At 43.7% G+C, this 20,715-nt stretch overlaps 1 protein-coding gene across 1 annotated transcript in view; it reads left to right on the top strand.

Annotated features, from left to right (window-relative positions):
- Window positions 1-311: 311 nt before the first annotated feature.
- Window positions 312-20,715, top strand: part of LOC104280792 (EH domain-binding protein 1-like) — a gene marked incomplete at its 3' end in the record, with an annotated part of 170,250 nt that continues 149,846 nt past the window's right edge. Inside the window, 5 exon segments of the mRNA XM_009878592.1 lie at window positions 312-404; window positions 892-1,016; window positions 1,291-1,348; window positions 11,918-12,013; window positions 20,564-20,617. Coding sequence (XP_009876894.1) covers window positions 312-404; window positions 892-1,016; window positions 1,291-1,348; window positions 11,918-12,013; window positions 20,564-20,617 — 426 coding nt within the window.

Raw genomic sequence — 20,715 nt, 5'->3', positions numbered from 1 at the left:
GCTGGGGTGTCAGCCGCTCCTCCCAGTTTTGCTTCGTCAGCAAACTTGCCGACAGTGCTCTGCGTTCCCTTGTCCAGGTCGCTGATGAAGATACTGAACAGTGCTGGTCCCAGCACTGACCCCTGAGGGACTCCGCTAGATAGAGGCCTCCAACTCGACTCTGCCCCACTGACCGCAGCTCTCTGGCTTCTTCCCTTCAACCACTTCCCAACCCACGTCACCACCCCATCGTCTAGACCATGCTTCCTCAGCTCAACTATGAGTACTTTAGTACTGAACTCCACTTGTAGATGGATTTTCAGTCAGCGTTGATGGAATTTGGGTCATCTGCCAGAAAACGGAGCCAGAGTGGAGGGTCACGAGTCTCCGGAAGAGGGGTCACGGGTCTGGAAGTGGGACCAGAAGTATGGTCATACAAGGGGAAGTGTATCTTGGGCCAAAAAAAAGAAAAAAGCCTGGAAGTTAGGTCTTGCTCGGAGACAACTGTAAAACTAATAAGGTAGAAGCAAGAGGCCTGTAACTATTAACCAAGAAATATAGCTAAAGAAATTCAAAGAGAAAACAATTTGAACTGGAAGTGCCCTGTATTAAGGTTTCCGTCTACAGTCGTTACAAATACCAAATAAAATTGCTTGGAGAGCCACGCTGAGATTCAGCATGTGTGTCCTTCTGAGTAAAAGCTGAGGAAGCACTAATTTGTCGGTCTGTGATTATCCACAGAGATTTTGAGGAGTAAAATAGGACTCTAATTCTCTTGTTTCAGGTGTTTGGTCCCTTCCAGTCTAGGCCATCCTGTGATTCTATGATTCTATTCAAGTAGAAAAAGTAGTTCTTTGGGGATGAAAAAGTGAAATTGCTTGTTTTCTCTGTTGCTTGGCGGTACCTTCTCAGTATGTCTGCACAGAAATTCAAACTGGAGTTTGCACTGGTGTTTATTTTGGGTACCGGAGTCTTTCCACGGTGTCTTTAAAGAGGCAGGATCTTGTTCTCTACCCTGTGGAAGAGTTTCTGCTCAGGTATGCTGCTGGCTCTGGGGAGATGCCCTGAGGCAAGGAGAGCAGGAGGAGAATGATGACAGTAGGATGCAGATTGAAGGACAGCCTGTTTCTGTAAATACACATTATTTATCCTCTTAAATGACTGGTGTGGGTAGTGGTTTTTGGCTGAGCTATTTTTAAGAGATAATGTATCCACTAAGGATGTCATTATGTATTGCAAGAGTTTTTAGTATAAACTGTTTACATATTGATCTTGTTGTAAATTATACTGTTTCTTCCTTATCTTCAACAGGCAGCCAGATAAACTAGTGGTGGTTTGGACAAGAAGAAGCCGAAGAAAATCCTCTAAGGTTAGTTGATTGCTTAATAAGTCCCAACTTCAACAAGCAGAGTCAGCTCTTTGAGGGACTCATTTCCTGAGTGCGAGAAATAAGAAATATTTTAATTGCTTTTCTTTTCTTTTTAACTCAGTTTATCCGTAAAGTTCAGGATACGCTGCTGTTGATGTCAGTGCTAATTTATGAAAACACTTAACTCCGATTTCAGCTTTACTTATTTGTTTAGCAGAACTGTATCATCAGTGTAATTTCATTTATTAATCACTATACCTAATTAAAAGGGACAGTCTGTTTCACTACTAGAAGCCTATTAAACATAATTTAAAAAAGTAATAAATAAACTGACATCCCTGCAAGAGCAAGATAAAGTCTGAATAAGAGGCTATTTCACAAATTGAAAATACTACAAATAAAGGATAAAAGGAGGCTCTTTTCAGCCCAGTGGCGTATCTTTGAATTGAATTTTACCATTTTACTTGCACAAACACTGTGAGGAAGCCTGTGAATTTGTGGTTTATGGCTAATGACTCTGTAGCCTGAGGAAAAGGAAGCTCTAAATGAAGCCTGTGAGTTATCTGGACCTTCATAAAATTTGTCCTGCGTGGGGTTAGGGCTTTTTGATATGTTAAAGTCTGCAACCAGAGTCATCCCCTCTTAGGTGAGCTTCACCTTTTCCTGCAGGGAGAAACCTGAAAGCCTTGTGAGAGAACTGTCTTTGTTAAGTGGTGCTCAGTTTGTCTAGGCTGCTGGATTGTACTGCTCTGACAGTAAGGTGCAGGTGGTCCCTGTGGAGCCTTCCTTGTGCCTCTGGCTGAAGGGAAAGTCTGGGCGTGTGGCTTGGCTTCCACAGAAAATGAAGCTTAAAAAATGCCCGCGACACTCTGTAGGTACACTGAGACTGGAGCAAATGGCAAGCGTTGCTCAGCCCCTGCAGTGTCGAATGGGACAGTGTCTTGTACAGTATCGTGTCACTGACTGATAAGGTCAGAATCTTTTGTCAATCCTAGCGGTCGGTTGTTGCTGTCCGAGGAGGGGGGGCCTATTTCACGTGTACGGCAGGCAAGCAGAGGCCTTTGAATGCTGGTCATGTTGAATTTTGGGTTTAAGCTTTTCTTTTTTCTTTGCCTTGTGTCTTCTGGTGTAGGTCTCTCCTGTCTGTCCAAAAGCTTGAGAAGGGCAACAAGAATGAGCTGGAGAGGCGGGTGTGCTGGGGCGGAGTGTGTGCTGCTGTCCTCCCTCCCTAGGAGCAGCTCCTCTTTGAGATAACCCAGCCCCACTTGCTAATTCACTTCTCCACAGCAGTTGTCTCTCACCCTGGTTGGCCTTCAGGCAATTGGCCTTGTCCAGAGGGAAATTTTGGAACTCAGCCTCTTAATAATTCTTTAATGGCTCCTTTTCTTGATGTGTGCATGTAGCTCAGAATAATGCTTCCAGGAGCTCTGGGATGGTGGAGGGAGGGCAACCAGGATAGAGGCAGTATCTTGAAATAACTATATGTTGAAGAACTTAAATGTTCGGAAAAGGTGAGATACAGTTCCTACCGTACTTGAGAGACTTCTGGTGTGCATTTGGTTGGAGTTTTTTCTTGTTTGTTTTAATCTGGCACTCCTACTGTTTGCTGTATTTTGTCTTTTAACTTGAGGTCTAAGCTGTCCTAAGCGGTTTAAAGACTGCTTACTGACCGAAAGTGACTGCACAGCCAAATGCCCGCTTCAGCGTGTGCATCTTAAATTTCGCTGTAGGATATGAAAAGGTGTTACCTGGTGAGTAAACAAGGATGTGAACTTAGTTTGACACCCTTTCCAAGATAACTGCTCCTATTCCATGTTTGTACTCTTCAGCAAAGCTGGTCAGATTATTTCTCTTTCATTGAAGGATGAACTGGATCAGGTTACCCTGAATTTATAGCGTGGTGTGTATCTAAGCAGCAACCGCTGAGATTTGGTGTCTGTTGTGGCTCACCCTATGATAACTCTTCTAGTTTAGTTTTGATGAATTTCTGTAGAACAGAAAGAAAAGATAATATAGAACAGTAACACGAACATTATAACCTTGAAAAGCTTGATAAAAATCAAGGTATTTTTCCATGAATGGCTGGTTTGTTGAGATTCACGATACGTTCAGAAGCAGAAGCCCGAACAAAAGTCCAGTAGGAGTTTGTGAAGTGATGGGTTTCTGCCTGTGGTGTTATGGGCATGGTGTGGTAGGCTCCACTGGCAACGTTTCACCGAGGCAAGAGGATTTTTTGGCACTCAGTCAGCTTTTTGGGCTTGAAGTTTTTTTCAGCTGGGTCATAAAGTACCAGGATATAACCTCCCATGGGTGTCTTGTCTTTTGGTCATCAGGCAGTAGAGCAACTCTTGGGAAAACTGGCAGATGTACCTGAGACTCAGAAAAGTGTTTTGCTAACTAATCATGCTTACTGAGATTCCACCAAAGGTACTTTGAAGGAGGCTGAGTGGCCCTGAGGCCTGAGCAGAGGATAGAGTTAATTTTAAAACTTAAGATAATTGGTATGATTTGAGCCATTTGGGTCCAAGACTGTAGATCAATAAATGTTCTTGATCTTTTAGTCATCCTGCCAGTAAAATACTTCGTTCAACATACTTGTTTCACCTAATTGCTTTCTTGGAAGCAAGTCAAATTAATATTTCCTCTTATTTTTTATGTATACAAGACTCAGTTGAATACAAAGCACTAATAACTTTATATGTGTTTCAGCTTCTTTGAGGAGGAGAGGGATGAGGTCTTCCCTTAATGTAAAGATGTTGTTGTAAAGGCTTCTTCAGAGGTTATGATTTCTTTTCTGAACTTTTCAGATTGTTAGGGCTAATGATGGACATCCCTGTGTTCACTCACAGAATGACTGAGATTGGAAGAGACCTCTGAAAGTCATCTAACTGAACCTCTCCACCTGAGCAGGTCCGCCTAGAAGTGGCTGCCCAGTACTGTGTCCAGACAGCTTTTGAGTAGTTCCAAGGTGTGAGACCCCACAGTCTCTCAGGGCAGCCTGTGCCAGCGTTCAGTCACCCTCACAATGAAAAAGTGGTTTCTGATGTTCAGAGGGAACCTTCCGGTTCACTTTGTGCCCGTTGCCTCTTGTCCTGTCGCTGGGCACTACTGGGCACCCTCCCTTTAGGCATTTACATACATCAGTAAGATAGCCCTTCCGCCAGGCTTGCTGTTTCCAGGCCAAACAGTCCCAGCTATCTCAGCTTTTCCTCCTCCGAGAGATGATCCAGTCCCTTAAAAGTTTTCATGGTCCTTTGCTGGACTCTCCGAGTAAATCAGAGTGATCCCTCAATTAGAAGAAGTAATGGGAGATGTCCTGTGCAGGAGTCTGAATATTTCAGTTGTTACTGCGGGAAATGTAGGATAGGAGCTGTAGGTATGTGAAATTATAGTAAGTTTTAAAGTGTTGCAAACAAAAATCAATAACCATTTAGAAAGAGCATTTAAACCGCAATCTGATGGATACAGTACCATAAATGTATCCAGGACTTACTGACCTTAATGCAGATTAAAGTTACTTACAGCTCTATTCTGGGCTCCTCTCTCTCTGGCCGGTCTGATTGAGATGCTTTTCAAGAGGTGTGTCAAGACAGGATGGCTCTGTATAGTTGGGCATCTTCATCGTGTGTGCCAGGAGCTTACAGAAAATGGTGATTTGCAGCCTTGCTATATTTGGCAGTGTTACTGAGCAGTCCTAGAACCAAAACGAGCTGCAGCTTCGCGAGAGGGTGGAGGTCATTCATCTGCTGGTGCAACTTTCTTGTCTTTCTTCACAATCTGGTAGGTGGGGCTTGCCACGACTCTTCAAGCCTCATTTGGATGGTTATCAGCCTCCATAGTTTTCAGAGGGTGGAGCGTGGAGCGCTGGACTTCCTCGACTTTTCTTCTTCTGTCTCCTGTCACACCGGCCTGTGCCCCAAGGTTTTCAGGACCTGGGCTATTGTGGACTTGCCTTGTTGATTTATTTTTTTATCTATTTATTTTATTTTTAAGTGGAGAAAGAATGTCTTTGTTCTAGTGTAGAACAAGGGAAAAATGTGTTGTAAAAATGTTCGCCTTCATTTCACTGAGACGCTCTCGTGTTTCCAGGCTTTGAACTAAGAAATTCCAGTTTGAAAAGACGTTGTCGTGATGTCAAGGAGGTACTTTCTGCTACTCCTGTGAACACATACAGGCTTATGGCTGAATTATACACCTCTGAAGAATCAAATTTGCACTTGGTTCTGAGAGCCTGACAGAATTATTCTTCAAAGGTCCTTTTTGTATCAAAGCTGAAAGAAGGTGCCTTGCCTGTGAGATTTCAGTGCTTCTGCTGCAGCTTTATTGAAAACTGTTTAAACAAACACACAGGAGAAGGAACAGTGTTGGGAACAGGGAAAGGACTTGAGCAGTTAAGAGCAGAGCCAAGAGAAGCAGAGGGACGGGAGCACAAAGGGTCTATCTGTAGGGAGTGAAAAGGATCCCTTGTTGTCTGCACCAGCAGCTCACCCAGCTGTTTTGCAAGGATATGCCATCAGTAAAGCAGCAGCTGGGTCACTCTTTTGCTGTCCTTGTCAGTCTGTTGCCTTTTCTGGCTACTGCATTGCCTAGTGCCAGCCCTGCCTCCCCTACCAGCTCCGTCCCCAAGTGGGGTTGCAGAGGCGTGTTGTGCCTGTGACAGCCGGTGAGAGCCTGGCTCCAGCGCGATTCGGCACTGGCGCTCCTTGATTTGTCTGGAAGGCAATGAAATCATACTGGGTTGCAAATGCAAGTGGTCAAAGTTAGGGTGAGTCATCCTAGTGGTCAGTGTGTTCCGTTTTAGGCGTATTATACAGCCTTTAAAAGGTGATGGCAAATTGTTTGCTTTACTGCCTCGTTAAGCAGACGGTGATTAGGGAGAATGCGAGGACTGAGTGGTGAGCAAAACCGCTTAATCGATAAAGAGGTTGGAGGGTGTTTGTTAAAGAAGGTATAGGACATAAACAGAAAGGACTGCCTCACCGTAGTGTGGTTAAATGCTGCCTTGGGGAGTACAATTTTGTCCCCTCCTCATCTAAAAGTTCCTGACTGAGACTAGACAGAGGATTGAAGCTAGGCTTGGTGGGTGTCTGGGACACGGGGACTGACTTGCAGCAGTGTTGAGCAGCCGCCGTTACAGTTGAAGTGAAAAAAGTCTGCTTTGGAAGACAAACCGAAAGGTTCTTGCTGATGTGAGCAGACCCTGCCAGATTAATGGAAACTGGCTATTCTTTTGCTGTTTGTAAATTGGGGGCTATAATACCCTTCTTTTTTTCCAGAGGTCCCATAAATTTAAGTTTTGGTGACCTTCCAAGGTGGAGTGATGGATGTCCCAGAAAACCATGAGAAAAACAACTCTGCATTCAGTTGATTTTTATTTACTTATTTTTTAATAAGAAGCCCAAGGCCAGAAACTACTTGATGAGAAGGGGGAGAGGCTCTTTATCTCAGCATCATCTATTGTGAGTAGCGAATAAGGCAGGGTTTAGTGGAAGAAGTAGCATGAATCATTTATTTAAGGATTATGTCATAAATATGTATGTGTAAAAATTAAGCTGGAACAGCTAGCCCAAGGCTAGCTAGAAGATCTGTTTCCCAGCGAAGATGAGGTTTAGCTCATTTTCCAAGCTTAGCAGTCTTTCTGTAGCATTTTAGCAGTACTACATGAAAGCGTAATTACGGTGGTAACATGTGTGTGCTGATGAATCGAAGGCGCTCATGGAAGACCTGTGGGCATCTGCCGAGTTCCTTGTCTCTCTCCAGGGACACCCACGGCACTGGGTTGAATGAAGACTGCCTGGCACTTCCAGGGCTTTGAGCTTTCTTCTTCGCTATGTGCTGGGTTTTTTGAACTGAATCCCAGGGCGGGAGTGCGACAGGAGCCTTGCTGTGGTGCCCAGTCTCTGTAACTTGAGGGCCAAGCGCAGTGATGTCAGGATGTTCGTGAGGATGCAAACGCCAGTCTGGAGTACAGTCTTTAATCTGCTTCCTCCCTTTGTGATACCGAGCTGTGGTGCAGAAGAAGAGGCCATCCATCCACAAACTGCCAGTTGAGGTTTCCTTTGGTGTGGGGAAACCAGGAGCTTTTCCCAGACCGTTTCTTCTCCAGCGGGTCTGTTAGCAGCTGAATCGTACTGACCTCAGGCTGTCCCCAGATGAGGAGTGGCTTTGCTTGGACTCTTCACACGGAGCAAATTGGAGCCACACTGCTGGCATGGAGGCACCAGCTGAAGGATCTGGCTGCTTAGTGTCAGCTCCTCTTTGAGTTATTCATTAACTTTTTTTTCCTCTTCCTAAGTGTTCTGCCTGGATAACAGTGAAGAAGAGGGATTATCCTTACAAGCTGAGCTGCCCTGAGCACTGCTGGAGCCAGTTGAGCTCCTCCTTGGTTCTTGGGCCCTGAACAGCCTGTCACAGAGACAAGTAGCAGAGCTGGGCTGAGCCTAGGCAGTTGGCAACAATTTTATCAGGGAAAGAAAAGCAGCAGCTTGCTGGCACACAATAAAACCGTTCCTGGGGCTGCAGGTGGGGAATAGTGGTAGTCTGTTTCTGACTTTTACGTTTAAAAATAATATTGAGGGCTTGCTTATAGGAATATATTTTTGATTATTAAATACAAACTGTTCCATGATTTGTAGCAGGCTTAAATATTATGGTCAGCTCTAGGATCTTACAGGAAATTAACTTGGAATTATTCTGCGCAACAGAGGCAGGATGAGAAGACGTGGTAGTAAAGAAGGAAGAAATCAGACAGGTAACAAAGTGTCTGGAAGGGTAGTCTCTTGAAATGATGTAATATTTTGGTTTTGAAGGATCAGGAGAGAGTTTTTTTTGTAGAGATAAGGAGCAACGTAAGCAGCAGTGAGCAGAGCTGGTCATGACAGGAGTGGCATGAAATCCCCTACATGCAGGGGGTGGGGAAATAATGTCCATTACGTACCCTGGTTAGCTGATTTTCTCACATCTGCCTTCTTAATGATGTAGTGATGAACTGCTGATCGTGACACTTGTTAACCATGTTTGAAACCCTAGTTCTTGATTTGGGGCTGTCTTCAACTTTATTTTTTTTTTTTTATTGAGCTTGCTATTCTGTAGTGTAGACAGCGTGCAGTGACTGTGCAGATCTCGAGTGAGCTGGTCGTGTCTTTGGCTCACTCAGTGTGTTGCCGTGTGTTGAACCGGACAGAGCTACTTTATCGGCTTCTGTAATGTTTCGCTATTTGGCACAAGAGTTTCAGCAGTGCTGGGACACGTTGCTTTTATGATTAAACCCACCTGTAAAGGTAAGGCTGCTCTGTGCTCTCCGCCAGAAACTACTAGGGAGCAAGAACTGAGTTCATGGAGCCTTGGCTTGAGATGAGAGGCGTGCAAGGCTCTGCTGCTTCACCCAATCCAAAGGTGTGCACTTAGTAAGAGTGGAGAGACTGCCTTGCTGGTAATAGCTTAAGTATTATGGAATGTTGAGAATTTGCACAAACATCAGAGCTCTCTGTGTTTAAAACTACTGACCACTTGACAATAGATTAGTATTAGTTATTGCTTGACAATAGGTTAGTATTTTCAGGAGCGTTTCACCAATTTTGAGTACAGTCTGTAAGCTCTTTGGTGTGTTGTACATGCGTTGTCATATGGAAGACTGGACTTTTTAATTTATCTGGTCCTCTAAGTTCCTGATTTCAATCTTCCTTTGAAAGATCCTTCCCTTCTCACTGGAACCAGAGGCCAAAACCGCAGAAGTACCATGTCCTTCTCTCCAGTCCGAGCCCAGCAGAACAGCTGTGGTGTGCACAGCATCACACACAGTAGATTGCAAAGCTGCCTCTCTGGGTTTTAACTGCTGTCGTTTTAGAGAGAAAACTGGGGAAAGATCTCAAAACCGGGTAGCCTGAAATGCTTGTGCGAGTCTGTAGGCTCACCTCCACACCCTTTCTTAAACAGCTGTCTTCCTCCAGCAGTCACTGGTTTGGAGCCCGAGCAGTGCCCTCCGTTGGGCAGTGTCTTTCTCAGCCCTACCCTGTTTGTGGGGTGTTTCAGCGACCCCTCCTGTAGCTCGTGATTCCTGATCTAAGAGAGTTTTCATGCTATGTCATCTCTTTGTTTTCCACTGGCAGAAAAAGGGAGTGTGTTTCTCCTCGAAATGCAGAAGAACATTTCTGTTTCTCTTCCCAGGCCGTGCCTCTCGTCCCTTAGATTTAGGAGATGAGTCCGGCGAGGAGAGGGCTCTGGGCGAGGCACTCACTGCTGGTGAGCACCTCTGCTTGGCCGCTTCTCTTGCCCAGGCTTCAGAGACAAGGGGAGATGGCTAGTGAAGACTAATAGATGTTGAGGAAAGGTGCAAGCCAATGGGAAATGGGGTTAGAGGTGAGAATTAGGGTGGAAATGTCCTGCAGGGGCTCAGTGCCTCACCTTGGCTGAGTCCTGGCAGTCGTCTCCTGTCTGGAAGTGTTGGCAATTCTGCTGTGCACAAGTGGCCTGATGCAGCTCACATATCAAAGTCAAGGCTTATCATTTGAGAGTTGAAAAGGTTTTTTGAAATAGGCCAGATGTGACTTCAGGAAACTGCAGCACAGCGGTCCCTGATGTGAGAAATACTACATTAGAAAAACATTCTCCATGTTAATTTTAAATTACTCTTGTTGTTAGCCCTTCCTCTGTGTTTTTCCCACTTTACTTTCCCCTTTCCCTTTCTCCTTCTCAGCATCCCAGGCATAGTTTTGATGTTATCTTTTTCTGTCACACAGTTTGTGTGGTACAGTGTTTATTTTTCAAAGCCAAAGGAGGATTTAATAACATGCAGCTGATCACAGAAACAGCTTTGCTTTAAAAGCTCATTAGCGGGGCTTGCCTCCTGGTTGTTGCTTTCAGTGACATGCCTGTCGCAGTCACAGAAAATCATATATATCTTGGTGTGTGTTTACTGTGTCTCTGACTCCCATGGTGGGAGGCAATGCTGATAAAGAGCTTGAAGTAAAGCTTTGCCTGCACCAGCAAATGCTTATTTTCTCATTTGTTTTAAAAATGGAACGAGTGGTCCTCAACTGAGCAGGCAGTGCTTGGACCTCGGACATCGTAAGTGTGACCTAATTGTCAGTATTGGTCAAAACCAGCAGGAAAGTGCAGGTTCCAGGCACGCCAGGAGCCTCTCCCTATTACTAGTTTTGTGAAAATCGGTATCTGTAAAGAGGACGGAGTGCTCCTGTGGAGGAGAAGCTGATTTATCTTACAAGATGCTGCACAAGGACAGGCTGGGACTGCAGATCCTGTGGAAAGGAGACTCGAGCTGGAGCTCCAGTGGCTGTGGTGGGGGTCACAGCTACTGGGGGGTGCTTTGCTGCTCACAAAACATCTGTTTCTTATGAAATATGCTTGCGGAGTAAAGCTACGAACAGTGGTGTTTGCTCAGAGATTCATCCAGGCCTGCTTTAGAATAAAGAGATTAGACTCAAATTTGTAGGGTTAAAAGTAGTAGAAAGTGAGTTATTCGAGTTATTTTCTTTTGGTTTAGTTCCTTTCTTCAGATGCCCCAAGACTTATTACTTAATTTTGCTCTGCAGGGACAAAACTTATGGAGATTTCTAATCTAATTAGGCATCTTTGGGAGCTGGGGCTTTCAGCAGAATGCAGTTCTAAATGTTGGAAGGAGTATAAAACCGCAATGAGTGATGCTCTAGAAGAAAGAAGAGGGAGAGGGGAAGGAAATGAAGTTAATTGGCTTCACACAACAGTAAATAGATTGGACCTTCTTTCCTGGTAAAACTTCTGCAGGTTTCTAGTAATCCATCTGCTCCTCAGCATTCACTGGTGCATCAGCATCCCTTCCCCAGTTGTCTTAGAGCACTGCAAAATGGATTAAGTTGAGCTTGGAGAAAAGCATACTTATTCCAAAACACAAATGCTCACGTGTGACTTCTTTTCAGGGCTGGCTGTTAAAATGTACAAATGTAAATACTTCAACCCAAATTTATACTCAAAGCTAGACGAGTTCTCAGTCTATTTAACTGTTGGTTTTTTTCATTAGCTTTTCTAGGTATGGTACCCCAGCGTATTAGTTCTCAATGACTGAAATATTTTAGTAGTATTTAGTCTATATTGTGAATAATTATTTTCACTTTCTTTGTCTTAAATAAAACTATCTTTTTCCTGTATTTAGATCTAAATGTCATTAAACCTACACTATGTGATGGACTTGTGTTCTTTAGATAAAAGCATTCCGCCTGGATAAAAACAAAGCAAAGCTCAGCTTGCTACAAAAGCTCCAGCCTTAGGGCTTTAATTTTTTGCAGGGTTCTGAATGCCCTGACCTGTGCTCTGTACTTTAAAAAAATGGAGTTTAGGACCTTAGGATGAACAGCTTTAGCTCACTGGGATAAAAAAAGCACTTGCTAGTGGTCTGAGTGTCCTTACTGACATTCTTCGTGCTGTCCTTGCCAGCGTGCAGCAGTCCCAGGTGTGAGAACACGGCCTTTTGGGAGCGGTGCCGTGTTACTTCTGCCTACGTGCGGTGGGTGCCATGGGAGTCAGGTCAGCACTTCTACGGTGGCTTTAAGACACTGGTGTCTTTTCTTCCCTCAGGCACACAGCTGGCAGCCTGGCATCAAGAACCCGTACCGTGGGGTGGTGGTGTGGCCTGTTCCTGAAAATGTGGAAATTACTGTGACCCTTTTTAAGGTAAGCTTTTTTTTGTTGTTGGTTTTGTTTTATTTTAAAGCATAATCTTTCCGGTTTCATAAACAGCACCTGAAAAAATGTTTGGAAACATCTGATTATAGTCGCAAGGCCTAATCTTACTGGCTCTAAGTCATTAACTGCACAACCTTATGTCCCGGGTTTAAATCCAGGAGAGAAGGATGGCCTGTTCCCTGCCAAGGCTCGGTTTTGGAGTGTAGTTAACACGCTGAAGTATCCCATTGAGCTGATTATGGCAAGTCATCGGTGTAGAATTTAGTACCTGTGTAAGTGTGCACGAAGTACATGTGTAAGGGCTTGGCGTGGCTTATAGTCCGGTTGGTTTTCTTTAAGTACTGAAAGCCAGAAGTTGTCAGAAGTCAGCCATTTCCAGACTGCCTCGTTCAGTGGCAGTGCAGCGACCCTATTTCTTCTGCTGTTCACTCGGAAACAGACTCCATCTCTTAATTTCACAGTATTTGGTAGCCACATCACATACTTGGGTGCTGCGTTGTAGGAGTGGGTGTGGAGGATTGGAGTAGTACAGCAAGTAAGATTTTACGTGGGATTTTTTTAGGAACTGCATTTGTTCTATTCAAAAAGAAGCTTATTTGTGAAGCTGGGAAGAAGAAGTTGATGGTTATGCTAGAACTTATTTCCCAAATGCCATTGGGCAAACCCCTTTCTGCCTAAAGATAAACAATGCAGCTTTGTGTGCGTGACAGCGTCGCGCTCTGCCTGGAAGGCTGAAGATTCCCGGAATTTTCATTTCGTTAGTTCTTTCTTGTTCTTTATTCTGATGTCTCCAGCTACACTGTGCTTGTTCTTATTTACACTTGTTCCTTTTACAGCTTAGGGCAACAGTAGCACACTTTTTAAAAAATTGGTAATATGTATATCTTTGTCTCAGGGACTTCCCTGAGTAGCTGCTTGTAAGTGGCTTCTGGTTAGTCTTAGCATGGGAATTTATTACTTGGTTCATGAAGCCTCAAAAGGAGGTTCCTCTTCCTTTTTTTTTTAACCTGCTCTTGGGCTCACTGATGAACAGAAACATCCCAGGTTGCCAGTGATGCTATAATGAATTTATCTCTCTCTTAGCAGGCAAATATTGTTCAACTGAGGTTCGGATGTTCACTCGCAAACATTGTTTGCCTTTGCCTGCTTCAAGGGCCTCTACCTGGATGAAGAAGTTTAACACCCTTACGTGACTATGCTGCCTGTCTGTATAGTCTGAATATGGTTATGTCATACCGTAAATGTTAGTTAGTATTTTTAACATTTAAAGTTAAGCAGAAACGTACACAATTCTTGACTGTGTGTGTGATAACATGTTACATGAAGAATGAGAAATTCTGTTCCTTTTTGGTTCAGCTCTGCTGTGGCTTTGGAGTAAGCATCTCCCAGCCTTGTGCCATCTCACACAGCCTTTTCATTCCTACTCGCACCTCTTTGGGGCTGCGTCGAGTAGCAGAGCACAGCGCGAGAGGGAGGGCCAGAGCCATGCGGTGAGGAGAGCCTCTGGAGCCAGCGTTAGGTATTACCACAAGCTTAATTTCACCCAGCACTGTGACTCTGCAGGCTGCGTCCTTCTCTCCCCAGAAATGAGCCTGCCCATTGTGAGGTTTTTTCTGGGAGGAGAGGAACGAGCATGAATTTTGCCAGAGACTGTGCCTTCTGGGAATGAGGGGGATCTCTAGGGAATCTCTGATCTCTGGCAGAAGGAGCACAGCCTGTTACAATCAAAATACTGAGATCATGCATAGAGCCTCATATTGTCAGGCTGCTGTTATGTAAATCTGCTCTGAGTGATCCTCAGGCTTCTCCAGTAAGAGTGCTAAACCCACCTTTTTCTCTCTAAGGGTCTGCAGGTGTGGTTCAGAGCAGCGCTTTCTGAGCCAGCTGATACTCCAAGAGCACCGCGTGTGTGCAGAGCAGCAGCCTGCCGGGGCGCGGGAGCTGCGAGTGGTGGGTGATTGCAGGCGGAACATGTTGTTAGCACAGCTCAGGCTGTCCTCCGATGGCTCTGTGCTACAGCAGCACTTCAGTGTAGCGTGGGACGTGTCAGCACCTGGAGAGCGGGCACTTCTGTGGCTGGTGTGTTCTGGGCAAAGACGGTCACAAAGAAGCAGCTGGTTTTTGCACAGCCAGTGCACTGACTGGTCAGCACTGGAGTGCTGGGGAGGAATTACGTAGTAGCAGGAGCTCTTACGAGTCCTCTGTTCATATTGTTCCTTGCTCTGGACAGAGGGAGGCAAAGCCACTGAAAGCAATACGACTCAGAAGAAGAAAGAGCTTATCTCTCAGTTCTGTATAAGTCCCTTCAGAATCCACTCGCACTGGAAGGAGAGCGACAGCCGGACACTTGGCACGTCGCCGTCCTCTCGCGTTACGATCCGAGAAGACCAGGGAACCTGCTGACTCCACGTCCACAGTGGCAGAGCCCGCTGGCGGGAGCAGGCTGGTCTGACAGAGCTCGGGAGCAGTCACAAATGACGAGTTAGCACAGTTGTGCTGTTTGAAAGGAAAGTGTCTCAGACTCCAAACCAGGCAGCTACGGTGGTTTTGGAAGTGTTTCACACAGTAGTGGCTGCTCATTCGTAAGTGGCTGTTGAAATCTGTCGCTGGTAGGATTAGGAGATAAGTCAAGGTTTCAAGTGGTGATGAGAATGTTAAGAATATCCCCTCCAGTAGTCACCCGCGGCCACTTGAGAGCTGGCGAGCAAAGTGCCTGTGATCAGTCGACAGACAAGATGTTTTGCGTTATCTGCACATCCCTATTTTGGGTGCTAGCTTGTTTCCAACAATAACCTTGTAATTCTCAGGCAAGCAAAGCTGAGTGTTGAAGAGATTATAACTTGTTTAGAAAACTTTAATTTCAAATGAAGCAAAGTTTTTATTTATTTCACTTAATTCTGCGTTGCTGGAAAAATGTCATAATGCTCTGGAGTCGTGGGGGGAAAGCATCAAATGAATATATTGATTTAGTTTCTCTTGATTAGCTCTAGCTCCTGCCCATCCATCTGGCAGAACAGCTACTTGCATAAAAAGTTCAGTCTATTCTGAAAGCTTAATTCTTCCTTTGCCACGCTCTACATTGGTGTTTGGTTGTGCCTTTGGTTATACCCGAATGGGAGAAAGAAACATTGTGAAACAAGAAGCTTGTTGTGCATTTTAAGTCCACGATTTGCAGTGCTTTCATGGAAAGAACCACAAATTCCAGAAAAACTAGCTGAATTCCCATTTTTCGTTGTTTCCATGGTTGTACTCCAGAAGTTCATTTTTAGAATCCATGCATTAGCAAGATTTAACCATCACATATGAAAACTTGTGTATTTTCCCATGGCTTTGTGTACAAACACATACCTGTAGGGGAGACTTTACAAGAGAAGCTTTTGCTGCCAGTCAAGCCCAATGCTTTTAGCAAAGCAGAGTGAAAACAAGTGTACTATGAGAATTTAAAATGCAGCATCATTATTTTTTAGCTTAAAAGCAAAGTGAACTTCCCAAACAAAAAAATGTATGCTTTTCTGGAGTAAGTATGGAATTTGCTTCACTGAATTACAAAAATACCCAGTTGTTACTGGTATACATGGTTTATCACGCCAGCGTACTATTGCAAAACCAGGGAAGAGTTTGGAAAGGATGTTTTTAAAGGCGTAGCTTTCTAAGCTCACAAAAAAATGATCTGAGTAAGATAGCAATAAAATAGGTGATAAAAGGAAGATTGTGTTGTCGAAAGTATTTCCATCCCCATGTATCTCTCAGAATAAATCTCATATCATCTTTCCTGAAAGCCTGAGTCTATCATGTGCTTTGATAATAATGCAATAACTGGCACCACACTGGCGCTCATACTGAGTAGAGCCAATACGTTGTCTCAGGGAAGGAAAACAAACCAAATAAGGCAACAAACAACATATCCTCCCCTCCCCGAAAAAAAAAACCAAACCAACAACGAACACAAACAAACCACCAAAACCCCAGCACAACAGACGAAACCAGAAAACCCAAGCCCATAACCGAAAAAACAGCCCTCTCAATAAAGTGATTTTCTGAAGCAAAGAATAAATCCAGGTTCAGAACAGACTTGTTTCGGTTTAAGTGGTTCGACCGGACACTATGGAGAATGTTCCATAGGAGGGCAAACAAATCCTGTAGACTAGACAGGATGTTGTGTGTCAGAGACACAGATCATGAGCTCAGGGAATTCACACTAAAAAATAAAATATTCCAGATTAGTGTGGGGACTAATTGTAAAAAAAAAATATATTTTTTTTTAAAAGAAAATTCAGTCCCTGTTGCCTTTCTAGCCCAGAGGCTTTACAGGAAAGTGTGAGGTGCCATGAGCTTGGGACAGTTCTGCTGGTCTGCTCGTAGCTCCCCGCTTTCTGGCGGCTCCGCAGAAGCTGACCACAGTTGTACGGGATTTTCTGGAATAATCAGACCTCTGTAAGCGGCACCTAGAATTGGGTCAAATTTTGAGTCTTCTGCAGCTTCAAAGAGCCAAGTACAAAAGCTGAGGACAGATGCAGGAGTACCCAGAGCATCTGCTTTAGGTCACTGGTAGAAGGAGATCACAAAGCCCGTCATCGTTTGATCTGATGCAGTGTGACAGCCCTCGAGTAGTTATTCCCCCAGAAGAAAGACCGAAGATTAAGGCTGGTATGAAGTGATCTGATTGAAAGGCAAGCCTGAAAAGCCTGCAAAGCCTAGGGAGGAGGCACGAGGAAGGAAAGGAGGAAGGGACGAGCAGTCCCAGGATCTTGCCCATCTGCTGCCGATCAGAAGGAGCAGCCCCCCATTTGTTCTGTCTTCCATCCCTATTACAAGAGGTACGGAAGTAGCTCTGAAGCTCACCTGAGCTACTGGAGAAGGGTCACCTTTCTTCAGCCTTTTGAAACCATCTGATACACTGCAGAAAAGATCTGGTCCTTGCCAAAGCTCCTTGTGGCCTGGGTGATGATGGGTGAGAGCAGAAGAATGTGGCAGACACTGTCCTTGTTGCTCTTCTCTTGCCTGAGCCCAGAAGGGTTGTTCCTTTTCAGGTAGTTGGCGTGTGGATGGGCAGAATTGGGTTGCAGAGGAATGTCTGTAGTACTAAGCTTGTTGAGGGCCAGCATATCTCTAGGAAAATAGTTCACAGTTAGCGGGAAAATGTGAGCTGGGCTGGGTTTTTGCTGGTGGGCCAAAGCGCTCCACTCATCCCCAGAGTCGGCAAAGTGATTATCCGAGTCTCGCCGCAGGAGAGCCGTAAGATGATGTCCTGTCCCTTGCACAGTTCCCTACTATTGGCTTCTCACCTGAGTGTTACTTTTGAACGCTGAAGTCATCTTACCAGAAAAAAAAAGCAACACAAAAAAGGTTGTAAATCTTGGTTCAAGATACTAAAAGGAGTGTCGTACTGTGAGGTGAATGCGTATGGGAAGAGGAACAGGAAAATTGTGCTCATCTCTTGATATTAGGAATGGTGATTCTTTTTTACACAGTAAAATGAGGAGAAACAACAGGCTATTCCATCCATTTGCCCGAATACTCAGAGTTTTCCATTAGAGGTAAAACCGTAATGAATGTTGGATAGAGTGTGGTTTTGCATCTGTTGTTAAAGAAAATGAACATTATCCAAAAAAAAATATAAAAATGGCTCTTGCCAACTGCATTTGTGTTACAGTGAGGCAGTTTCAGGCTGAGAATAATACTGGAGACAGTTTGTTCCTTGAGATTTTACGTAATTTTCATTCTCATTTCCTTTCAGGAAGAAGGATGAGAACAAGGTCTGTTTAGAACTTCTGTCTTTAGCTGTTTCCAGCTGTGCGTTCTCAGTGTTGATTTTGTCTGCCTGCAGGTGGGGCGAGGGTTGTGTGCTGGGCTGTGCTCTCAGGGAGGGTTTCGTGCAGGGAAAATTTCCAAGGCAGCTCTAGCCATTTCTCCTAGGGTTATTCTTTGCAATGGCATTTTTATTTTCCTGAAGAGCAGTCAGCTGTGTAGTTCTCCAATAATAGTTTGCTAAGTTCATGGCCCTTGTTTCTGTGGGAAATAAAGGGACAATGTCGGTTATCCAGTGAGCGTAGCTTTATGACGTTCTTTTAATTCATTTTTACTGTCTTCAAGTCTGAAATAAGCTGAAATACCAGCCAGATTTATAGAAACATCACTTTGTATGGAGACCATGTATGGAAACGTCAGCCAAACGGGTGCAATGGTGGTTGCAGTAGAAACTGTTGTAACTATAACTGTCCAAATATCTGTTAATGCTGACCGTGTAATGAAGTTGTAAGTTAGCTAGAAATAGGACTATGCATCCCGCTCCGCGTGGCTTCTAAAAATAAAAAACCAGAACAGATTTTAGTGAGGAGTGAAGCCCCTTACCTGTCGGTTGCAATGAAATGCTGAGGCTGCTACGTGTGAGCTGGTTCAGGCGTTTCTGTTTCTAGTGATGTCTGAAAACTGATGAGAAACGTGGCTTTGAAAAAAAGTGAAATCTGGATTTGTCTTTCAATCAGAAATATCTTATGCATAAGCATTTTTCATACTTTCAGAACTTTTTGGTAAGACTGTCGATTAGAAAAGTCCTTGAAGTTTTTAACTTTTTTATTCTGGGTAGTTGGCAGAGAGTTTTAGGGCAATACATTCACATCTGTCTTTCAAAATTGTTTGCAAATTACTTTCAAGTGCGTATTAAAATTTTGAATATTCAAGAACTCTTTTCATTATACAGTTATTATTTTGCTTTATCAGATTTTCAGAAATACTCAGCAGAGCACCTGATCCTGCTGCAGCCTTTAGAGGTGTGAATCAGCTTTATTACTATTGATAGAAGAACTTTATTTATACGTTATTGACTTGGATATACAAAATAATGATTGTTTTGTTTTTTATATGAGGTAAAATACTGGACCCTGACCATGTACACAATTTTAGATAAACGTGCAAAATTAAATTAAGAGCTTTTGGGGGACTTCTAAAAAATACTGAGCAGAACAAAATAATTAAGAGTTTAGTAACTTATTATAGAGTAGCTTATTAAAACATGAAGTGATTAATGATCCCATTAAATCTCATTATGTCATTTTATGCTGCATCAAAGGAAGTAATTAAACGAAAAGGTAATTGCCCCAGGTTAACTCTTGGAAATGCTAAGTATTTAATAGCTGGATTACAGAAAACTATATCTTTAGAATTTATATAGGATGCGGCAAACCAGCAGGCATCATGTGCTTTATTTCCATAATGCAGAATTCCACAAACCTGATTAATGTCATGGCTGTATAATTATATGATCTGATATTTACAAGTACATTAATTGGAACATGGCGATCCCTCTGTATAATTGTGTACGGGTCTACTTGCCCTTCGAGCCTTACAGATAACAGTACAGTCTGTTTTCACACTCACTTGCAGTACTTAAATTAGTCTTATCTCTTAAAATTGTAAAAATATTTATATATTGACATAAATCAGTTTTGACCTAAGTCTCTAGCACTGTCTGATGTGTTTTTCAGTGTAACTACGTCACATTGCTGGAGTAGTGTGTTTTAAAACGCGCGTTGCCTGTGTCGCCTGTGACCGTAGCTGTTAACTCCAAAGCTGATGAGGTGCCAGTGGTGTGATGTGTTGCGGAATTTTCTGTGTGAGCGTGTCAGTGCCAGCAGGACTCCTGCAGGGAGAGCCAGGGCTCTGCAGAGCAATGAACCCACTTTGCTGGGTTTGGTAGGAAGGACTGTGCTGGAGGAGATGGGACAGCACCTTGGAAATGTTTAGCAAAATGGGCTTGGTGGCTGAAGACAACCTAAAGCCACGTCCCCGTAGTGCAAGAAGATGCTTTGCAAGAGGAGTGGAAGTTATTTTGTTACAGTTGGTCAGAACTAGGATTGTGTTATAAATCAATGTGTTTGGGGTTTTTTTTAAAAGTATTTTTTTAATAGTAGGATCCTTGATAGAGGCATAAAGAGGATGCTTTGATGTCTCCACTGTTACCTTAATTTCAGACCGTAACTATACAGCCCACACCATCGGACTGAAAGCTCAGTAAACTGGAAATAAAAAGCCAAATAGGCAACCCTTGTTATTTATGTTCCTCTTGGTGAAAAAGTTCTCTGATCCTCAAGAGTGATGCAATACAAGTGTTGTGAAGTCAGGATCGGTGTTGAAGGAACTTGCAGTGGAGTGAGTGCCCGTGCTGCAGCCGTGACCTGGGGTCTCGGTGGGTGCTGGTGGAATCTGGACATGGGCAGGTGGAACTTGTGTATTAAGGAGAGATTTACCTTTTTATTTTATTTTGGTCTGGATGAAAAGAAACAGAATTGCAGGCCCCAATCAATGTCAACCTCATGTTTGTATCTGTGGAAGTCTGATTAAATTCTCACTGGCAGTTTTACCCCAACTTGTTCATCATCTTATTGACATCCATTGAAGCCTATATCTCAACTAAAATATTTCCCTCTGTCATCTTCAGTGGGTAAAAATATTTCTGAAAGTATACGAAAATCTTGGCTGACTTAATTTCTTAAACACTGGACTATTTTTAGACTTAACTTCTCTGGTTTGTTTTTCTAGGATCCCCATGCTGAAGAGTTTGAAGACAAAGAATGGACGTTTGTCATAGAGAATGTAAGCTGCAATGCTGTTATGTTCTGTATTGTTTTTTTTTTAATATATGTATGACGTAATCATTTAAGAGATTAAAGGTTGTCCAAATGCTGGTAAAG

This window comes from Apaloderma vittatum, unplaced genomic scaffold (genome assembly GCF_000703405.1).
Source record: "Apaloderma vittatum isolate BGI_N311 unplaced genomic scaffold, ASM70340v1 scaffold2290, whole genome shotgun sequence".
Classification (NCBI taxonomy): Eukaryota; Metazoa; Chordata; class Aves; order Trogoniformes; family Trogonidae; genus Apaloderma; species Apaloderma vittatum.
Note: the sequence above shows the minus strand (reverse complement) of the source record. Positions and strands in the feature narration are given on the sequence as shown.